The 21,949-nt window shown below is 37.4% G+C and overlaps 6 protein-coding genes across 8 annotated transcripts; 2 read left to right on the forward strand and 4 right to left on the reverse strand.

Annotated features, from left to right (window-relative positions):
• Positions 1–5,289: 5,289 nt before the first annotated feature.
• LOC133846246 (trypsin-7) lies at positions 5,290–6,619 on the reverse strand. The gene has a single exon (XM_062281081.1). The coding sequence runs from the start codon at positions 6,122–6,124 to the stop codon at positions 5,348–5,350; it is 777 nt and encodes a 258-aa protein (XP_062137065.1). The 5' UTR covers positions 6,125–6,619; the 3' UTR covers positions 5,290–5,347.
• A 365-nt stretch (positions 6,620–6,984) lies between these two features.
• LOC133846254 (UPF0585 protein CG18661) lies at positions 6,985–8,013 on the reverse strand. 2 transcript variants are annotated; one of them, XM_062281105.1, is made up of 2 exons: positions 7,874–8,013; positions 6,985–7,770 (listed from the first exon to the last, which is right to left on the reverse strand). In XM_062281105.1, exons 1-2 carry the CDS (start codon positions 7,876–7,878, stop codon positions 7,134–7,136), a joined length of 642 nt encoding a protein of 213 aa, XP_062137089.1. In that variant the 5' UTR covers positions 7,879–8,013; the 3' UTR covers positions 6,985–7,133. The 2 variants fall into 2 exon arrangements, with proteins under 2 accessions (XP_062137089.1, XP_062137078.1); XM_062281094.1 differs by having other exon boundaries at positions 6,985–7,821; positions 7,874–8,008.
• A 570-nt stretch (positions 8,014–8,583) lies between these two features.
• LOC133846366 (COP9 signalosome complex subunit 2) lies at positions 8,584–10,553 on the forward strand. The gene is made up of 6 exons (XM_062281320.1): positions 8,584–8,744; positions 8,849–9,043; positions 9,099–9,224; positions 9,289–9,770; positions 9,941–10,273; positions 10,337–10,553. The coding sequence occupies exons 1-6, from the start codon at positions 8,691–8,693 to the stop codon at positions 10,479–10,481; spliced, it is 1,335 nt and encodes a 444-aa protein (XP_062137304.1). The 5' UTR covers positions 8,584–8,690; the 3' UTR covers positions 10,482–10,553.
• Positions 10,554–11,299: 746 nt separating this feature from the next.
• On the reverse strand, positions 11,300–12,714 carry LOC133841687 (protein rolling stone-like). The gene is made up of 4 exons (XM_062274363.1): positions 12,104–12,714; positions 11,934–12,035; positions 11,692–11,875; positions 11,300–11,628 (listed from the first exon to the last, which is right to left on the reverse strand). The coding sequence occupies exons 1-4, from the start codon at positions 12,423–12,425 to the stop codon at positions 11,424–11,426; spliced, it is 813 nt and encodes a 270-aa protein (XP_062130347.1). The 5' UTR covers positions 12,426–12,714; the 3' UTR covers positions 11,300–11,423.
• Positions 12,715–12,853: 139 nt separating this feature from the next.
• On the reverse strand, positions 12,854–14,080 carry LOC133841675 (protein rolling stone-like). Its single transcript, XM_062274323.1, is given in 5 exon segments — positions 12,854–13,096; positions 13,099–13,135; positions 13,192–13,378; positions 13,436–13,537; positions 13,608–14,080. Coding segments are annotated over 5 exon segments (933 nt in total). The 5' UTR covers positions 14,038–14,080; the 3' UTR covers positions 12,854–12,919.
• Positions 14,081–16,588: 2,508 nt separating this feature from the next.
• On the forward strand, positions 16,589–20,311 carry LOC133841681 (protein rolling stone). Of its 2 annotated transcripts, none has more exons than XM_062274338.1 (4): positions 16,589–17,130; positions 18,925–19,276; positions 19,350–19,533; positions 19,607–20,307. In XM_062274338.1, the coding sequence occupies exons 1-4, from the start codon at positions 17,029–17,031 to the stop codon at positions 19,794–19,796; spliced, it is 828 nt and encodes a 275-aa protein (XP_062130322.1). In that variant the 5' UTR covers positions 16,589–17,028; the 3' UTR covers positions 19,797–20,307. The 2 variants fall into 2 exon arrangements, with proteins under 2 accessions (XP_062130322.1, XP_062130334.1); XM_062274350.1 differs by lacking the exon at positions 16,589–17,130 and adding an exon at positions 18,651–18,698 and having other exon boundaries at positions 19,607–20,311.
• Positions 20,312–21,949: the final 1,638 nt, after the last annotated feature.

Consider the following 21,949-nt stretch of genomic DNA (forward strand, 5'->3'; position numbering starts at 1 on the left):
TATGGTAAATATAATTATATTATTATATAATATAATTCATTCGGATTAAATTTAAATTTAGCATATTGAAGAGCTAAAACATATTTGTTTTATCGATTGACATTTGACATTTGTGAAATAGTGAATATAGCGTAGATACTCTGATAAGATAACAACTAAGAGGCCCCAATTCACTTAACCCTATATTTCCTACTTTACACATTGAAAAACTACAGAGTTTGTTGAGTACGGATATTATTTATTTAAATTTCGCATCCATGTATATTAAAGTCAACCTTTTAAATACTGAACAGATAACTTGATTACATGTATATTACATTCTTCCAAAGAATAATAAATAGTTGGTTACTATGTACCACTATTTCAAATATATGTATACATAATGTAAATAATCATTATTTATATGACAATCTAAATTTATTATTATTATTATATTCCTTAAAAACAAAATAAAATTATAAATGCGTATCTTATAAACGAAGACTAATTAGTGTAGTAATTTTTAAAAAAATGCTTTTAAAGAAATATACAAATGGGTATGTTTGGTAAAATGATCTGGTACTACATTTAAAATATACCAGATTGTCAGCCAAATCTACCGGAAGTAAGTAGGCGTATTCCTCATATAAAATAATATATAATAATATATATATATAATTTCTTAAATAACATTTGTTATCTGATCGTATCCAAATTTTCAGGAATCATAAAGCCTATAGTACCCCAACTGTAGCTTCAAAATCTCGCTTATTATTCGATTTTTGTCGATTTGCGGGAGTGGAAGTGGGCGTGGCAAACATTAACAAATGCTGCCGAAAAAAATATAGCTCCATCTCTTATAACCTCTGGCATCTATTGTAGATGTTCATACAGAAGCCACATGGACTTAAACTTTCTACAGGCACAAAGTTATAATACCCTTCTAACCTATGGGTAACAGATATAATGATAAAAGCGTATCTTATAAAAACAAAGAGCAATGAGTTTACTTTATAGAATACAATTTAAGAAGATGAACGAACAATAAAGAAAATGTAATTTTACTGTTGCAAGACTTAAGTTTCCTTGGTCGTTAAGCGAATCAGAAAAAAATATTTGGTGACCAAACACAGATCAAGTATTTTGATGGGTTTTACAAATATTTCAAGAATAATACAAATACGATATGCAAATGTATTTACTATCAAAAACACAAGTATCATAACAAAATAGTCAATTTGCAATTGCAAACACGTCCTAATCTCTAAACCCAATGCCGAGCATTGGCCACAGAAAATAAACAAGAGAGAAACAAAAGAAGACAATATAGAAAAATAGATGACAAAATGAGTGCAAAAAAAAGGGACAATGTTTCAAAAATTGAAAAGCATATATCAGCATCCTGGCCATTGCCAGGACATGTCACGCATAACTAAATACAAAGCGATAGAGAGAGAGAGAGAGAGAGAGAGAGAGTGAGACAGAGGATATACAAGTGAAACGAGAAATAACAACAAGAAGCATAAGCTTCTGCCAAGGATACGTTCAGGATATTAAATGACAGGACAAATGGCAAATGCCTGCTCCACCAACTGGTCCACCTCTCGCCACCTCCTGCCACATCCTGCAGCAGGTACTCGAAGGTAAACGAAAAGCGCAAATCCTGTGAACAAAACCAGGAGACTAACAACAAACAACAAATAGCTGCGGGCTAGATTTATAAAAATGTATATACGAGTGTGTCGCTGTCTCTGTCTCTGTTTGTGTCTCTTTCTGTATCTGTAACTGTATTTGTGCCTGTTTGTATGATAGGTAAACAACAGAATTACAATATGCTTTTTTTAAAAATTAGAAAAACAACGTGCAATAGTCGAGGCGACAGGACAATAATGCTGTGATGCCCACGATAAGCATCCTTAGCGGCAAACCGAGGGCGACTAGAGGCAACCCAAAGACAAACACAAACACAAACACAGGCTCAGGCCTTGGATGGAAGATGAGAGATGGAAGCAACGTGGGTTGGGGGACATGGCAAAAGTCGCTGGGATGACAGTTGAGTTACATTTCGGGTGTTTTGGGGGGGCAGGGGGCGTGGCATATACGTTGCAACAAACTGAGTGCCATCGGAGTCGGAGTCGGAGTCATCGTTGTCATTGTCGTTGTTCTACGAGAAACTAGCAACATTCCTATGCATTGCATTAATTTTCAAGTCACGTATCCTTTTTAATCCTGACAAGAATATTATTTCCATAAAAAAATGGAAGCGAGAGCGCGCGCTCCAAGCCTTCACATACACATACACAGCCACATCCATAGTCACACACGCATCGTCTTCGAAATCGTTTGGAGCATCAAGCATACGCCACGTATGCCACAGCCGAATCATAGACATGCAAGCAAACAGCGACACATGTATTTAATTTTATTTTATACACACACACACAGACACACAGATACATTGATATATACATTTCAGTTAAAGCATCAACACGATTGCCTAGTGTCAGCTTAAAGCGCGAATCCATTGCGTATGCGTAATATGCCACACTTGCGGCTTAAAGGATTTCTGGTTGAGCAACAGCTAAAAAAACGAACCACTCTGATTCTGTTAAGCATGTTAAAGACTTATTTTATGTTGCAGCAAAATAATACGAGTGCCGTGGCTGTCGATTTAATAACTTTATATGAAAGAAATTAAGATATAAAGCAATAAAAGATAAAGTAGTGTTAATAAGAAAAAAAATAATGTTTTAATTAATTTTAATTGTCTGGATATTATTATGCAAACTTTAACTTGCTAACTACTAAAATTGAATATAAATTAAAGAAATCATAGTTCGTAAAAATTGTAAATTCAAATTTATAGATAAAACTATTATGCAGTATTAGAGGTAATGTTAAAATTACATTTTCAATTAAGCACTTTCAATTATCAATGACTAGACTTGTATTCAATAACTAAAGGTTCCATTATAAGAAAAAAAAGGCAACATGATTAATATTGATTTATTTTTAACTATATACCACAGTGTTACGTGAAATATTAAATTTAAAAATAGTATTATAAACTCAACTTCGTGACTATTAAGTTGTTAGTCACGAAGTTGCTTTTTTTTTTTTTTAACAATTCAACAACTCACTAACAAACAAAAGAAATATAAAAAGATAAAAAAAACGTAGTATTGTTTTGCGTTAGTCACACTGCCATTTTAAAGAACATAGTCGTAAGTAAATTATTAACTATTTTAATTCATTAATTAAAACATCATTTGATTTATAATTGAGAAGGCAATACTAAATGTTAATGTTGTCCTAAACTTTGAAACTCACATAGTTAGTCTCCACTTCGGCGGGACAGTTGACTTGAATGACTGACAGTCGAAGTGACCCCACGACAACTTCGAGTAACTATTCGCGAGGCAGTAGTTAAGCCGCATCTTGTTGTTGTCTTAGCTTATGGCTCTTACAGCCAGACGGACATTCGCCATTGTCTGACGAAGCTGGCGATAGCGAAGTCTTGGCTTCAACATTCTTTCAGCAAAGGATATAGAAAATGTGAAATTTGTTTGTTTCGTACATTGATGTTGAAAGTTTTTTGCAGCTGCTGCAGCAGACAATGCATGGGAGTTGCTGTCTCTATAGCTGTCCATAGCATGCCATGGGACTGCCTTATTATTACAGTTTGTCGATTTGTTTGTATTGCAGTCTACATTGTTGTTCTGTTTTTGCAACAAAAACAACAACAATAAACTTGTTGTCACTTGTTGTACTTACGAGCAGTAGTCTTACTTCGTCTATCTCTGTCTGGCTGAAGATATACAATGCTGGCCAAGCATCCTGGCTGCATCAGAACTAACAAGCAATCGATTGTAATAAATTATTTGCAGCTATTGTAATTTGTAATGTTGGCAAATGTCAGACAAAAAAACGAAATTCCATCGACAGTTTTCCCCCTTAACAAATATTGTATCTGAAATTTGTAGTGATCTTTGCTAAGATCTGCAGGAAATTCATTTCAATTGTTTAACTATTTTGAAAATATGCAAATTTGCATTTGGCTAATGAAATAAATATTTAATTGTTGTCCAAGCTAATTGATCAATGTTCAGAGCACATGCAACACAAAGTTTCATTAGCCAACTAAACAAAATTATGGAGAGCAGCTGCGTCTCTTATGTTGGTCCATTCATCATGTGCACTTTAAGACACTTCTACAGGCAACTTTCAAGTATCATCGTAATTGACCCGGAAAGAGCTTAGAGCCAAATATTTACACAGCATGTCAGCTGAGGGATGGGCATAGTCGAAGTTATCTCATATCAGTAACTATTCAACTGCCTCCCTTTAAAAACTTCAATACAAGTACACTTAATAATGGGCCCAAAGCAAATAGAAGTTCAAAAGACCAAAACAAACATTTGCATAACATATGCAAAGTGAACAGATACAGATACATATGCTGCTGCACCTTCAGATACTTTTGCACCTATAGATACTTGTGCAGATACAGATTGTGATACATATGCTGCGTGCTTGTTTGCCTTCATAATTTTGGACTATCAACATTGTAACAGTCTTTCTCTTTTCCTTTATCACTTTTCTTTGCTGCACACTAATTGTTGATTAAACGCTGCAAATTGGCGTTTGGCCTCAGTTCCATTTCAGAAGCCAACGCCAATTGATAGCGTGTGTCCTATGAATAGAATTGTCTGTCGTTGAGTCGAGTCTCTTGTCAAAGCAGTTGGCGATACGGCCGATGAGAACACAGAGCAAAGTGTGAAAGACTGAAAATGTGCGTGAGTATGTGTGTGGGGATGCATTTGTGTGGCAAGGAGCAGCGACTTGGGTCATTGCAATTTCGCACGTGAACTTGTTAACAGTAAAAACAATGCATGTGTTGCCACATGAAACGGCAAATTGAACGAGCATCGCAAGATAGCAGGAAAGCAAAAAAGGCGTGAAAGGAAGTTGCAACTAGCAAATCGATGATATGAAAACAGCAATAACAAGTTTGTTTTACCTAAATGAACACTCCTTGCTAGTGACACTATAGCAATAATATCTATTACATTTATGCTTTTTAAATGAAGTAAATAAAAATCCACTTTACTACAATTTGATTTACAATAAATCCCGCGCTCAGCTGCACACGTTCTCATAGCAGTCAGCTTTTTATGGGCAGTAATATAGTGCTGCCCATTACCAGTGCTGCCCATAAAAACAAACATTTGAATTTTTCAAATTTGTATTATGTTTATTGGTGGTAATTTAACAGTCTTCGCTTTAAATGCCAAAGAAGTAAACCAAAAATTTGAATTTTTAAAATTTGTATATCGTTTATTGTTGTAATTTAACAGTATTCTTCGCCTTAAATGCCGCTAACAGAAGCAATCCAATCTCGCACTGACGCCACCCTGGAGTACACACCCGGATATTCTGGACGCGCACAGCCATAGCCCCAGGAGACCACACCCCACAGCTTACCCTGAGCAACCAAAGGACCACCCGAATCTCCTTGACAGGCATCCTTGCCACCCTCACGCAGACCAGCACACAGCATACGATCCGTTATACTGCCAGTGTAGGCTTCATTGCACAGCGTTTGATTCACCTTGGGCACGATGACGGCACGCAGAATTACATCGGACTCTTCCCAGCTTTGTGTGTTGCCCCAGCCGGAGATGGTGACGAGTGTTCCATCATCTATGTCATCGTTCTGCTCCGGCAACTGCACAAATGCCTGTGTTATATTTGACGCATTGTACTGCTCCAGTTCTAGCACCGCAAAGTCGTAGTCTATGATCTGGGAATTGTACTTTGGATGGCGATGCACACGCTTGATCGGCACCAGCACTCCGCCAGTTTCTTTGCGAGTGGAGCCAATGCGCACCTTGGCGCTGAATGTTGTGGAGCTGTCCACACAGTGGGCAGCGGTTAGAACGACACGTTCGCCAATCAAGGAACCGCCGCACATGTGATAGGAGCGCTGCAGCGAGATTTGATAGGGATACTCCTCGATGGTGGTCTCCACGCCACCCACAATGCGTCCATCCAGGCGGGGCTGCCTCAATGGGGGTTGCATTGCCTGGCAAGCAGCAGCAGCCAGCAACAGGGTCAGGAGTAGTGTTGTCCAAGCGAGCGTCATGTTGATTTGCCAGATTTTAAGTGGCCCTAGTCCAACATTTATCGTCTTTATATACGATGTTGCTGGCGTATCAATCGCTTTTGATTTCGGGGTCAATCATTGCACATCGCTTGAAGGTGTCCACTTGGCCTAGTTAATCTGACGCCGCTACTCATAAAAGTTTACGACCTACCTACCTAACTGTAGCGTCGTCATCGACTTTATCTTGGTGCAATTAACCCAAGAAATGGCACTACAACTAATACCCAGGCATTAGTACTTGTCAAGGGCTCGTTGCTCTATCGCTAGTTTATTCCGACAGACAACAATACAATCTACAACTTAAGATTGCATTGCAATCCGCTCTTAAAATCAATTATTGTCGATATGTTGGTAGAAGTTTGCTGGGAGTCTTTTGCTCTTCTGAGCTTTTGTTTTTTACACTTCAAATGTTCTAAAATTTTGATTAAAATTTCGTTTTTTCTAATCTAATCAATCTACAATTCTAATCATATCCCAAAGAATGAATTTAAGAATATAGTGTCTTTTTTTGTTATATGAGTTTGCAACTGCTAAATAGTAGTTTATCACATTAAAATATATGTTTACTATTCTTGATTTAACTTTTTTAGAATATCAACTTTAAATTATATCGTTCATTATTGAAATAAATATCGTAATACTTCAGTAATCCCAGAATTATCACAACAACTTTGACTCAACAAATGTATTTCGAAAGAACATTTAAAATTTTATATTTTCTTATTGTAATAAACAATATTTAAATTCAGTAAGTATTGTTATTATTGTAAGTTATTCATTCATTCAGTAACTATTGAAAGATTTTCATTAATTTCGAAAATAAAATGCAATTTAAATAGTTACAATTTAGTCTTTGATTATATCTTTGACAATATCTAAACCTAAAATATTGTGTCTACGCTTACAATTAAAAGTTTAAAGTGTAACTTAACTTTAACTTTTAGTTGTAGCTAATAGCATATATTTATAATTGTAAATCATAAAAAGTTCACGACTTGAGCCAAGTCAAGAACTTGTTGTTCGATGGCATTTCAGTGATGCGGTTCAGCTTCAAGCCATTCGACTCCGCCAGCTGTCGCAGATCTCGGATATCTCTAATGCCCCACTCGGCATTACGACTCCTGAGGTTGGCGTCAAAGTCCACATTGCTTTGGGGCGTCAGCTGCCCATCTTGAGCATATGGACCATAGGTGAAGAGCTTGCCACCGGGCTTAAGCAATTGACCCGCTGCACGAAATAGGCCAATGGAACAATTCCACGGACTGATGTGCATCATGTTGCAGTTTAACATGTAATCATAGCTGGCGGGCTTCACATGCTCCAGTGTTTTGGCCTCCCAATCCGATAGGTCCTGCGATATGTCCACGAAGAGCGGAGCACAAATATTGCCTGTGACACAGTCAGCTGCATAGGCAGCAATTGAATCAAAGTCCCGGCGTTCATATTCTGTTGTTTGATAGCTAATGTTGGACACTAATGGCGCCAAATACCCGGCATGTTGCCCCGAACCAGAGGCTATCTCCAGCAGACGCAGCTGCGACGTTTGCTTGTCAACCTGAGCCAGCAACGCCTCCGAAATGGGCTGAGAGTTGCGATCCGCCGAGGGATGAGTTCGTTTTATGGTGCTGCGCAGCAAAAAAGTGGTATGGAACAAACGTTTCAATGGTTGTGTGAGACTGTGTTTAAATTATTAAAATTAAATAAAATCATATAAAAACCACAATTTACCTCATACTGTATGACCTTATCAAATGACGATGAGATGTGCATCTGTTTTTATTGTTTTGTTTTGTTTTGTTTTGATGTATTTGTATTGTATAAATATCAGTGTGACCGCGCACTGAGTATAAAATATACCAAAATATTTAACCATCAAAATAAACGGGCTGTCAGTAAAATTGGCCACACTTTAAAGAGACCGCAAAGTTTGTTAACTGCTTTTTGTTATTCAAGTATACTTTCCGCCCTGTCACACTGTTTAATATAGCGCGCTTTAGGCTTATTATAATAAATAAATTTCTACGCCATAAGAGTCTTGCTGCTTCATGCAATATTTTAAACGCAACTTTAAATGATGACCAGAATGATTCCGTATGCCAACAGCTATTTTTTGTGGTTTTCTATTACCTCATATGAGCTGATTCAGAAAATTCTACTATTTAAATATTCGCAACTTTTTCCATAAGAAAATGATCGCCCAGGTCTCGCTCCGTTTTAGAGTAATATATGCAATGGTGTCATCGCACAGTTGGAATCTCACTACTGGGTAATTTTTTTGTTTTTAAATTCGAATTATGTTCCGTTGTGACCCCAAAATATTTTAGTATCACCTTTGGTGCAAATGGTCACACATACTTGCAGTATATACGCCACAACTATCGATAACTTTCAAATGACAGTGTTGCATAGTGATATATCAGCTTTGCACTTCATTTATCTTCTGCCTATCGGGCAACCGCCACATTCCACAGTGGAACATAAATTCTGCCACTTTTCTGGGCATTGTTTTGTTTAATAAATTGTTGCACTACAAATAAGCTGCGCAATGTCTGATAACGACGACGATTTCATGTGCGACGATGATGAGGATTATGGCCTGGTAAGTGCTTCACATTTAAAGTTTAACTCCACGCACTGTCTCTAATGCCCACCCGGCATCTGCTTGCAAATTGCAAATTCGGTATCGGCATCGCAATATTTTAGGAATACTCCGAGGATAGCAATTCAGAACCGGACGTGGATCTGGAGAATCAATACTACAACAGCAAGGCACTGAAGGAAGAGGAACCTAAAGCGGCGCTCGCCAGTTTTCAAAAGGTGCTCGATTTGGAGAATGGTGAGAAGGGTGAATGGGGCTTCAAGGCGCTGAAGCAGATGATCAAAATCAACTTTAGACTGGTAAGTGAAGCAATAGCTGTATCTTGACATACATTTAACATCGTCAAATTCGCAGTGCAACTATGAGGAAATGATGGTGCGTTACAAGCAACTACTCACCTACATTAAGAGCGCAGTCACTCGCAACCACTCTGAGAAAAGCATCAACTCTATACTGGATTATATATCAACCTCGAAGAATGTAAACAAATCATAAATATGGCGAAGTCAAAGGACTTTCATTTGAAGTCTGCAACCTTTTTCAGATGGCGCTGCTGCAGAACTTCTACGAGACAACTTTGGATGCACTGCGCGATGCTAAGAACGATCGCTTGTGGTTCAAGACCAACACTAAGCTGGGAAAGCTTTATTTCGATCGCAGTGACTTCACCAAACTGCAAAAGATACTCAAACAACTGCACTCCAGCTGCCAGACAGACGATGGAGAGGATGATCTCAAGAAGGGTACGCAATTGCTGGAGATTTACGCGTTGGAAATTCAAATGTACACAGTGCAAAAGAACAACAAAAAGCTCAAGGCTCTCTATGAACAATCCTTGCACATCAAGTCCGCTATTCCACATCCTCTCATCATGGGCGTCATACGTGAGTGTGGCGGCAAAATGCATCTGCGTGAAGGAGAATTTGAGAAAGCACATACTGATTTCTTTGAGGCGTTCAAAAACTACGATGAGAGTGGCTCCCCAAGGCGCACCACATGCCTTAAGTACTTGGTGCTGGCTAATATGTAAGTGATCTTAATGTAAGAATACGATTTTGTGAGCTGCAATTCGCTCGTGCTTTCTTCAAGCACTGGTTGGAGTGTGTTTAAACTAAACTTAACCATTAAATCGTACTACTTTTAATTTATAATTTGATATATCGATGCATAACTAATGTGTTTGCCTTTTTCGGCAGGTTGATGAAATCCGGCATTAATCCATTTGACTCGCAGGAGGCAAAACCATATAAGAATGATCCAGAGATTTTGGCCATGACAAATCTGGTTAATTCCTATCAGAACAATGACATCAACGAGTTTGAGACTATTCTGCGTCAACATCGCAGCAATATTATGGCTGATCAATTCATTCGCGAACACATCGAAGACTTGCTGCGCAACATTCGCACTCAGGTGCTCATTAAACTGATTAAACCATACAAGAACATAGCCATACCCTTCATAGCCAATGCACTCAACATTGAGCCCGCCGAGGTGGAGAGTCTGCTTGTTTCCTGCATTTTGGATGAGTAAGTTCATTTAGTATTTCTCACTTCGAGTTGAACTAAAACACTTTATGTGTTATTTTACAGTACCATCAAGGGACGCATCGACCAAGTGAATCAAGTTCTTCAATTGGACAAAGTTAATAGCAGCGCTTCAAGATATAATGCACTGGAGAAATGGTCCAACCAAATCCAATCGCTACAGTTTGCTGTGGTACAAAAAATGGCTTAGACATTAGAAAACGTTTAAGACCAAATCGAAATAATGGAAATATTAAAAGAACCCAAGAAAAAAATAATACAATTACTCTGCCTTATCATTATACCAAGGGACATAAGGAAATTCCCACCTTATCATGAATAACAGCTGAGCGATTAATACTTAAACGACTCAACTAAGCACGCAATCATCACACGATTTTTATCGCCTGATATGCATACGCGGAAAGGGCTTTCAGAGTGAGTTTTAGATTAGAGCAGTAACATGTCATTAACGAGCGATAAGCTTGTTTGTTATCACACTATCCACTGGGCGTGCTAGCAGATTGTAAATAAAAAAATTATTCTTGGGCAATATCAGACTACTTTAAATTTGTATTGCTAGAGAATCGCCGTTTGATTTCTGATTAGTAGTTTAATCCAATTATAATAACGAACCCAGCCTGGAAGAAAACATTATTATTCTTCCAAGAATATTGAATTTGTTGCCATTGCAAATATTAAAATATTGAAGGACAAAACTTAAAAGGAAGAACCTTCTCTTCTTGTACAATTGTTAAAATATACCGATTCCTCCAGAACCTATCACGATTCAAAACTGATTAAAAAAAGTGTAGTAAAGTTTACAATTGGGGAAAAAATTGGATATTGACTAATTGAACCAAAACATTCGAAATCAATTTAGCAGTGGAAACCCAAATGGGTAATTTTCAATGATTAATTTTAGGAAACCCATTAAGTAAATGTTTATTGACGTGATGGTCAACATCTAGAGCTACAATTTGTAATCACATATCGTCTGCAAATTTTCATACAGCAAAAATTGTTGGTTGATAACAAGCTACCATTTAATCAAAATGCAATACACAGCTTATAAAAACTCTTTGGCAAAGTAATTCATATATCAGTGAGCTTATAAAATACTTAAATTAATTGTTTAGATAATAATCGAATTTTAAACGGTGTTCGGAGCTGGCCTTTGTATTATTTCTCTAGTTTGCGGCTTCATGTGACGTCTGAATATCCATAATCGTAATCTGTACATCCAAAATACGACCACACAGAAGATAAGAAGTAAGACATAAACTATGCAAAGACTGCCAATTGCCAAGCCAGGCCTCTCCCAGTCCAGGATAAAGTAAATGTAGTGTTCGCCAAAACTAAAAGATAAAATCAAGAGTAAATTATACAATATCAAAAGGAATTGGTTAGATATTACTCACATGTCTAAGCCACCTGCAAAATAGTAGATAAGCGAGAAGAGGGCGTAGATTAGACCTACACAGATTGGAAAGACAAAGTGCATGATGTGCGTGGGAAAAGCCACCAGGAAAAAATCAATAAACATGAAAACTGAATTGAGAGCATGCTCCCAAATGTTATAAAGATCGACTTCGTCCTCAATATCTGTAATAAATAAGGTGTTGTTTAAAATGAAGTCCATTTAAAATGTATTAAAACTCACTTGGATGAATAGTCGTCCAATATACGAATGTTATTACCAGGGCCAACACTGTGGCCGTAAAGTGCGAGGCCCAATAAATTTTAAGGCAGCAACTGCCGGGTTCTGCAATTTACAAATATTGTTAGGAAACTGAGGCGACGAATAGAATTAAATTGTGTTATTAAACTTACTGAAATAATTTGGATTATTGAAGTATATTGTTGTTATCACAGCTCCAAAGATGCAAGCATAAGTGACCAAGGTAAAACCCCAGTCCGTCAAATAAATGAACCATTTGCCATGATTGAAGGTTTCAATAACGCTGCCCAACCATCCGCCAGCAAAAAAGGCTGCCAAACACCATCGATATATTAACCATATGTAGGATCGTTGTCCTCGCTGCCATTGAGAGCGACAGAAATCAGCGGGTTCTTCGTGGTACAATGAGAACTTGGACTTCTGGAACTCATCCAGCATGGGCTGGCAGCAGCATTCCTTGCTCTGATCACGCATGCCGGCTAAAAGGATGTGAACTAACTAAGCTAGAGGAGAACAACTAACTGAAACAGCGGTAGAATAAGCACTGACGTTAGACAAATTAACGAGCCCACCAGGTGGGCAATGATTCCATAAATAGTTTCAGGTGGATGGCAATTCAAGTGCCAGTTATCAGTGGACGATCCTTATCGCCAGATATGTGTAACTGTAAAGCACTCCCAATATGTCTTTCTGATAAGCCAAAAAGGCGCTGTCATTGATGTTGGCCCACAAGCAAACTAACCCAACCACGCGGCAAACAGTTGGTGTGCTGACCTTTGTCTGGAAGATTTCTCACGGCACATTCTTTGTGTTTAATCAACCTACTAGTAATCAAAGCAGTGCATACCCCAAAGAGTTATGTAGCATGCAGCTTATGAAGGTGAGCAGCAAAGCTTTAATGAATGACGTCTTATCAATGGATTCCCCGATTTATCAATTGTTTATTAACTTATTCAACTAACAGTTACTTAAACGCGTTGCACTTTCTCCGGAGCCTCTCGGTTTTGCATTACTTCCGTTGGGGGTTGAACGCATCGCTCATAGATCCATATTCTGAAGCGGTAGATCCAGAAGACCATAACGCAAAAGATTAGGGCCAATACAATGCAGCCACAAACACTGCCAATTGCCAAACCTGGCCTCTCTCCCAATCCAGAATGAAGTAGATAAAGTGATTGCCACCACTGAAAACGTAAATGAACTTAGATCAAAGCTACTGCTAGCAATTATGACTACTTACTAGTCTGTGCCGCCAGCAAAATAATAGATGAGCGAAAATATGCCATAGGTCAGTCCAATGACTAATGGATAGATGAAGTGCATGAGGCGCGTGGGAAAGGCGATCACGAAACAATCGATGAGCATGCAAACGGAATTGAAGGCATGCGCCCAAAGATTGTACAATCCAATTGGACCACCAGCCATGCCTTAAAGAAGAGTTCTTTAGTAGAGTGCTACTGCAGTTAAATGCAAATTCTACTTACTAGGATATAACGCTGTCCAAAACACCAAGGTTATCATTAAAGCCAGCACTGTGGTTGTAAAGTGCGAAGCCCAATAGATCTTAAGAGCCGAACTACCGGGTTCTGCAATTGAATTGAATATATAGTGTTTATTAGCAATTCTCAAAGTATTTAAGATACTAAAGATACTCACCAAAGTAGCTGGGCCTAATGAAGTATATGGTGGCCACAACTGCGCCATAGGTGCAAGCATAGAAGCACAGGACGAAGCCCCAATCCGTCAGATAGATGAACCAGGTTCCCTCGTTGAAGTGCTGAATGCAACTGGCCAGGACACCGCCAGCAAAGAAGGCTGCAAAGAGCCAGCGATAGAGAAGCCAGATGATGGAGCGATCGCCTCGCTGCCATTGGGAGCGACAGAAATCACCGGGCTCATCGTGGTGCAACGTGAACTTGGTCTTCTGGAACTCATCCAGCATGGGCTGGCAGCAGCATTGAGAGCTGGGGTCGCGCATGCCGGCGGGATGGACTCGACGTCGACGGCGCTGGACAAGTGCTGCTAAAGCGGCCCAAAGCAGCTGGCTCAAACGGCGATAGAATGAGAACTGTCGCAGCCATGGCATTAGCTGGGCCAACAGGCCTGCCAATTTGGCATTATTTCCGCGAATAGTTCGAGTTGAATGGCAATTCAAGTGTTAAAAATTATCAGTCGACGATCCTTATCGCCAGATGTCGTACATACGTATGTATGTATGTATTTTACGGAATAAGTAACATACAACTGGAAAGCGCTTCCAATACGCCTTTTTTTGATAAGCACCAACAACCGATTAGCCGCTGTTATTGATGTTGTCCACAAACAAACTAAGTTTGTGGGCACGCGTCAAAGCGTATTTGCCTTCGAGTGGAAGATTTCCCACGTTTCCAGTCGCGGAAAATGACCCGCGTCAAATGCGTTGTAAATTTTATAACATATTTTTGGGAATTTTTGCACATGATTCACAGACGACCATAAGCCTTCTTGATGATAAACTATCAACTGAAGTTTACGATGTTTTTCTAATGGCCTTCGAGATAAGAGTCCCGTCTATTGAAATCGCAACAAATCAGCAATTTCATTCAAAGTCGCACACTTTACCAATTTATCATTTATAATTTACCATTTAATCATATTATTGAAGCATTGTTATTGGGGGGACGTCAGTTGTTGGTGCTTCAGTCTGGAACTTGAACTCGTCTGTTTTATGAATCCCTATGGAATGGGACCCCAGACCCACTTCGTGGTACGTAAGCGGCGACACTCGAGTAAAGCCCCAAAGCTATAGATAAGCACTGTGACTAATAGTAACGAGAATTAACAATTGTCGGGTCATTCGTAAAATAGGCGCCGCCATAAAGAAGTTGTAAGTATTTTATTTTTGTGAAATACGATTAGCAGGAAACAAAAACATATAAATTTCCAATCATTAAAATTTAAGTTCTAAGAATGATTAAAACAATATTATTCCTGGTAACACCCTCAAAGATTATCAAATACAACAAAACCAAAATTATTCAATTATTCAACCATAAACAAAGTATGCTTTGATTACTTTCTACGAGGCATATTTAAATGTTGCAGTGCAAATTATATCAATCACAGACTTTCTCAAAGCTAAACAAGACCATCACTTTAGTGTCACGCACATCCATAATTTAAATTCAAATTTTTGCCACAAATCTATTGCAGTCGACATGCAATATTATTATTAGATATGAATACGAATATGGCTGATGCCTGTTCGAGGCATGCGAATACCCGTAGAAATTGCAATTTCAATTGCACGTCAATTAGCAGGGCCAAAAAAAATTGGAGGCTCGTTGGTAAAGAACTTGTAAATTGGCTATCAATTATATTCGTAAACTCAATTTATGCAATAGAGAAGCAATAAGAATCAGTTGGCCCTTCAACTTTAGCGACACCTTCGATTTTCACTGAATATTAATAGATAAATAAGACTTGTGAATTCAGATTCAAGTCAATGACAAGGTCGCTAACTGAGTCAATCGCAAATTGAGAAGCTCGATTGAGCAAATGATCATTCATATCTTAAATAAATTGAGGGGAATGCGAACATAAATCAATAAGTAATCGAAGCTCTTTAAATTTTGCTCGATTCTCAACTGATCGATCAACTATAAGGTTCCCTCTATGTATTACAGAAATACCTTTGATTATTTCCAGTATAACTTTATTTTCTCGGGTATTTAGTTTTTATCGCACGATTGATAAGATAAATGTAGGTCAAAGCCATAAAGAACTATTTGGGGTATGTTAAATGTTCTGTGAGCGCTTTTAAAAAATACGAGTCTCCCACATGCACAATGTTTCACACATCAAACAATTGGGAGAGCTGGAAATTTTAATTGATCGACCTCCGTGGCTTCAAGTTCAATAAAGTCAGCGGATGATGATGAAAAGCGCTGTGACTGTCAATATCATTGATATCATATCATACTCTAAATGCTTCCCACAGCGCCCGGTTTCGGATGGAACATTTAACAGCGATCTGCCATATGATACTCCACGATACTCGTTCTCAAACGCATATTCTTGTGTTTCACATTTGCGATATGCTCTTAATTAAATTACTTTATTTAGTTTATTGGTATACCCTGCAATCAGAGAGGCACAAGAAGGGTATACATATTATTGCACAGTTAATATGTGAAAAGATAAAATATTACTGGACAGCAGATGATTACGCAAAATAACTTTATCTCTCAATTTTATCTAATCTATATTCACACTTGTACCCTGTACTCAGAGTCTTCAAAGGCTATGCGCAGCAGGAAGTATGCGGAATACTTAAAATACCGATATATATTAATTAATAATTATTTATAATTGCTTCGAAAGGGTATGTGATGGGTAGCTCTCTTTTGCTGTGAAGCTTGTTGCAATATCAATTTTGGAAATGTTCGTCGATCGACGACATTCGGTACCAGCTACATGCCCCCGTGTATATAAAGCGTATTATGACAGTAAACATTTTTCGCATTTCACTTTACTGTGTTCGGCGATTCCGAAGCCTCCGCGCTGTTTTCTAATCGGAAGGTTCGTGCATCGGCTCGCCGGGTTCGGCTTTAGCCAGACAGAATCGTCGGGTCTTCCAAAAGGGTAAAAGCTTTGGCGCTTTCAGTTCGCTTTGTGACTCGTTGGGTTGTGCACGACAGCGCCGCGTATAAATTGAAGTAGCTTAGCAGCGACTCCAAGTCAGACTCGAACTCCAACGCTAACGCTAACGCTAACGTCAACTTTGAATTTGGTTCTAATTCCGTCCGAGTGTGAGCTAAGCAGTCTCTTTTTTTCAAGATCACTGAGAACATTTGCTAAAAGTTGCTGAGCTGTCAAGCGTTGCCTGACGCGTAACTGAACTCTTTTCGTAAAGTTGCCAGCTGCAGTTCAAAAGCAAACACGCACACACTCTCACACGAAGAAGCGAGACAGAGAGAGAGAGAGACACCAGAGACGACACACATTCACACTTGGTTACCACGTTTTCCACTCAAAGACAGTAGTCAGCGGTAGTCATCAATTCACACTCGACGATCGTCGCGCGACTCGCTACAAAATGCAATTTCTTAAAAGGTTCGGCAAGGGCCTCAACAAGGAGTTGCAAGTAAAGAATTTTGGCTTTGAATACAATCATGTGCATTTATTCTACAAGTCTCTGGTGAGTATTCAAATGTCACCCACCTTTCGTTAGGGGTCAACGTAGTACGAGTACGAGTATGTGTGATGTGTTAGATTACTTAAGCTAACCCTTAGCACTTTACTGGGTACACGTTGAAGCCATAAAAGCATTAAGACTAAAACTAAGTAAATAACTAATGTAAAATAAAAGTTGCAACTTTGTGACGAACAGCGTATACTCTTTTAAGTAATAGAAGAGAGAAACAATGCAATTTTGAAGTACTTAAATATGTATTACATTCACAGACAAATCCAATTGTGTATGTGTATATTTAATGAGGCTTTATGTTGAGCTTCTCCCTAATTAGCATATGAATAATTTGCAGTTCAGCATAATGCTATATAATATGTAGTATATACATACTTAGTGGCTTGAGCGTATTTGTATTAAACAAATAAATACTTTTTATTTTAAATAAGCTCCTAGAATGAATTTTTGAGCAGTTTTGGTTTTCTATTATATTTGTTATAGTTTGAAAATTGACTTCTAGGAAACTCATATTATACATATTATTCAACCAGTTTATTTGTCACATTCCACATGTGCCCGTATTAGTTCAGCAAGAGTGGGAATTAATAATTAAGCAAAAATGTTTAACACATTGCCTTTTATGTTATTTTTGGTAACCCGACTCCAGACTTGAATACAGTGTCACCCATCAGAATTGGCACAGCCGAATTGTATGCATAGCACTTCCGTCAAATCCAAGTTCAATGCAAAATAAACAAACAAACAAACATATAGTACAATCAATCTAACCGTATTACGTAATAGAGGGGAGTTTTATTATTGTGCGCAAAACTAAGTAACACCTCCTAACTAGACAAACACGATTTTGACTACGTCATCGCCTGACAGCATCTCAGTATCAGTTGAAGAGATAAGCGCCTCAGCGTGATGTTGCAGCAGTTGAAATACTGCTTACAAGGCAGAAACTTGGTCTGGACAAGGTGCAAATATTCCATTATTACAATTAAATTATAGTATTTTAAACATCGTAATTAACAGTACAGGTTCTAAGAATTCTCAGGGTTCTAAGGGCTCGCCCTATGTAGATAAGGTAGCTATCAAAATATTTACCTGCGTATTTAACTTTTATAATCACAGCACATTCACGGTGAGCAATACGGCACTATCGTAATTTCCGGGTAATTTGTATCATTGAATCTACGTAATTCATAATTTCTTATCATTAATTTTATGGTATGGCATATAGATTACTATGTTTTCCGTTTTTATTATTATTATTATTGTTATATAATATTGAATTTCAGTTTTGTGAAATTAAGAAATGATAAACATTTTTTTGTTATCACAGTACGTCACGACATTTTTATGCTAATAATAAAATTAGCAATAATTATGACATACGAGTATACGACAATGTTGACATATCAAATGTCATGTTTTCAAATTGGTTGCATAAAAATGTTCTTAAAAATCGTTCTTATCATGCCTTATTTTGAAATTATTCATTAGTTACGAAATTAGTTCTCCATTCAGGAAAAGCTGAAATGAAATGTTTAAAGTGTAAAACAAATTTAAATGTAAATTTTAAAATACAGTTAATATTTGTATATTTTAAATTTGTTCAGCCATACATTTATATTATATTTAAGTATTCTTAATATTATCTTTCCTTATTTTTATGTCTTTTCTTTCATTACGAATATTTATTTTTATGACGAATGATCTGCACAATGATCTGCACAATTCGAAATAACTAAACCCCGAATGCTCCATTGACATTTGCCCTTTTCTGTTCTCCTGCAGTGGCAAAAGAATGAGGTCAGCACATATTATTTACTATATCGCTGGATATGGGCGTTATTCTTTCTGGCCGTTTACATCACTTGCATCATTTTGCAATTCTGCGAAGGCAAATTCTTCATCTATATGACCAACTGGGGCTTCGGTCTGATCACGATAACTATGCTGATATCCGCGGTGATGGTCACACGATGGCACTACGATCTACAGAATGTGCGGAGTCTGGTAAACGAGGCGGGGCAAAAGGGGCGCACAACGTGGGGACTTAAGATCTATTGGTGGCTCTACAATATGTCTCTGCTATTGGCACTGATCATATCCACCATATACTGGATATTTCTGAATGGTCGCATGAGTGAGTATGAGCATAAATTGGATATTTAATTCGAATGACAAATAACTAATCATATGTGCATTATGTTTTGCAGACAAACCAGCGCGATTTCCGGCGATTAGCGCTATAACACATGCGCTCAATTCTATTTTTATTCTCATCGATTTTATGGTCGTCGCATTTCCGCTGCGATTGCTGCACATGGTGCAGACCATGGTCCTGGCCATTGTCTTCTTTTTATTCACCCTCATCTACCATCTCTACGGCGGCACCGACGAGTAAGTAGCCCGCACTCTTCACTCTCTGTACGAGTATAGACAATTTAATTAAATTCATTTATTTCACTTACAGATTTAACAACCACTATGTCTATCCCATTTTGGACTGGAATAATCCAATGCGCTGCCTGGTGACCTTCATCGGAGTCTTCTTGATGATCGTTTGCTATTGGCTGATCCTCTTTGGTTTGCATAAGCTGAAGCAGGCCTTTAATCGCGCCTTCAGCGTTGTCTGGACGCCCCATTCAGTGGGTCTAATATAAGACCCAGTGCTGACTTTTTCACATCATCAACTGCTAGTAGTTTTAAGTATCACCACCAGCATTATTTCCTAATTCTCACATAATCACTTTCTAACCACCCACAGTTGTATGTATGGATTTACACACACACATACTCACAAGACACTGTCATCACATATTGCATTTATTTATGACATTTTATAGTTAAATTATTTCGTTAGCCAGTAATTGCTAAGTGAATAGTCTAATGTTCCTTAACGCCAAAGCAAAATATCTTGGCTTTAGCTAGTATTTTTTTTATCGGTATAAACTATTGAATAAAGGTTCTTACCATGGAATCCATAGTATATGAAATTGTTGAAGAAATTGGATGAAGGTTACATTTTCCATTTGGAATGGGGTTAAATATTAAATTGTTGATGCAATAATGAATAAAATGCTCAATATTTGAAACAATTATTGTAAATATAATAATTAGAATTTAATTTTATGGAAATGGTTCCTTTAAAACGTGTTATTTCAAATAATAATAAAAATCTGATAAGCTTAACATTGATTTGAAACACTATTAAATAATCAAATTTATTTCAGCTGAACAAAAGTTGCGATAAACCGAAAATAATAACTTCTTATTACATTAAAAAAAAAAAGAAAAATAATTATAATAATGATACAAATATGAAATTCGTTGTATAAACTTGATATACCCGTTGCAAAAGTAAGGGTAAAAAGGCCAATGACATACTTATTTATGTGTGGAATTGTGTAAGTGTTAAAGAGAATATAGTAAATAAGTAAGTCGGAACACACACATATGTATGTACATATGGCTAAATATATTTTTAACTTTCATTACTCACAGCACATTTACCCACTCTCTCATTGGTTTCATATTCCTCCTTTTAATTGAATTGCCAAATCGCTTTGATCGATAGAAGCAAATGTGCATTGTATGATGATTATTATTCGTCCCACATTTGAAGCAGTAAAGCTCCCAGCTTCAACGGATTGTACCGAATCCGAAGAATGAGTCAGCAAGGTAAATTTGGAGGCACTTCAAATTATTGCCAAATTATATTGTTAAGAAAATAAAGTTATGGTCTTACGAGCATATCGTCTGCTAAACCAACAAACTGAAACGAGTTCTCTGCAGAGAAAAACACATCAAAAGGTACAGAGAAACTAAATGAGACGATAGAGAAAGAGCGTGATAGGGAGACAGAGAGGGAGAGAGACAGAAAAACAAACTGCACACAGTTAGATTGAGGTTTGCTTTAACTGTTTTTATTCTGTTCACGCCCGTTGCCAAAATGTGAACAAAACAGAGAGACAGAGAGAGAGAGAGAGATAAAAGACTAATTACTCTACCTCTGTAGCGCCCATGAGGAAATTTTAAAATTTGTAACAACACAGATCAGAGGCAAAACGCAAAAAGGCCTTACTATTATTTCTATTTAATTGTTCTGAAAAAGTTGGGCCTTTCAAATTAACCATTTGAGTCAGCATTAGCATTGGTCCGCAAAATTGAATGAAACTAAAGAAGTCAGAATCAATTGATTTTAACCAATTAAATGAGTAATTTCATTCATCATTAGTCTTACTCCAGAAATAAACTTAATTCCAAGTCGCAGGCCCAAGTCCAACAATCTCTTCGGTTTTAATTCATAAATTTTAATTACTTCAGAGTATCTCATGTTTGTGTTGCAAATGCGAGACTCAATCTGCGATACTTTGATAACTTACCTGTACAGTCGTCGACGCCACTACAAATGAATAACATTTACGATATTGGGCTTACGATACTCAGTTTTAAGTGCACAGTGGTTAACTCTTCGGATTGTGAACTAAAGACTATTTTTGAGAATGCAAATAAGATAAATTAAAATTAAAATAAAATGCTTTATTACAGTTCAAATGAATTTTGTTTAATATTTTGCTACCTAACTTGTACAAAGTAAATGTAGAATTGTGGAATTAAAAACCAAGTTTTACAGCTGACTTACTATTCAAATTAAACCTCTCACTTCAGACTTCTGGTTCCTTCTTGATACTATCTTGTAGTGATATTTGTTGACATATTTTTAGTTTTTAATTATATATTACTAGTAATAACTTTTCTTTTGATAGACTCACAATATATCCATTATACAAAATTCGCATTTTTGAAAGAATAA

The sequence above is a fragment of the Drosophila sulfurigaster genome, chromosome 2L (assembly GCF_023558435.1).
Source record: "Drosophila sulfurigaster albostrigata strain 15112-1811.04 chromosome 2L, ASM2355843v2, whole genome shotgun sequence".
Classification (NCBI taxonomy): domain Eukaryota; kingdom Metazoa; phylum Arthropoda; class Insecta; order Diptera; family Drosophilidae; genus Drosophila; species Drosophila sulfurigaster.

Bases quoted from the DNA above. Each gene is read 5' to 3' on its own strand.
- LOC133846246 (XM_062281081.1), bottom strand. From the start codon at position 6,124: ATGACGCTCGCTTGGACAACACTACTCCTGACCCTGTTGCTGGCTGCT.
- LOC133846366 (XM_062281320.1), top strand. From the start codon at position 8,691: ATGTCTGATAACGACGACGATTTCATGTGCGACGATGATGAGGATTAT. The intron at 9,044-9,098 runs GTAAGTGAAGCA...TCAAATTCGCAG, and splicing joins TCAAAATCAACTTTAGACTG to TGCAACTATGAGGAAATGAT. The intron at 10,274-10,336 runs GTAAGTTCATTT...GTTATTTTACAG, and splicing joins GTTTCCTGCATTTTGGATGA to TACCATCAAGGGACGCATCG.
- LOC133841687 (XM_062274363.1), bottom strand. From the start codon at position 12,425: ATGCGTGATCAGAGCAAGGAATGCTGCTGCCAGCCCATGCTGGATGAG. The intron at 12,036-12,103 runs GTAAGTTTAATA...TGTAAATTGCAG, and splicing joins CAATAATCCAAATTATTTCA to AACCCGGCAGTTGCTGCCTT. The intron at 11,876-11,933 runs GTGAGTTTTAAT...TATTTATTACAG, and splicing joins TTGGACGACTATTCATCCAA to ATATTGAGGACGAAGTCGAT.
- LOC133841681 (XM_062274338.1), top strand. From the start codon at position 17,029: ATGCAATTTCTTAAAAGGTTCGGCAAGGGCCTCAACAAGGAGTTGCAA. The intron at 17,131-18,924 runs GTGAGTATTCAA...GTTCTCCTGCAG, and splicing joins ATTTATTCTACAAGTCTCTG to TGGCAAAAGAATGAGGTCAG. The intron at 19,277-19,349 runs GTGAGTATGAGC...TATGTTTTGCAG, and splicing joins ATTTCTGAATGGTCGCATGA to ACAAACCAGCGCGATTTCCG.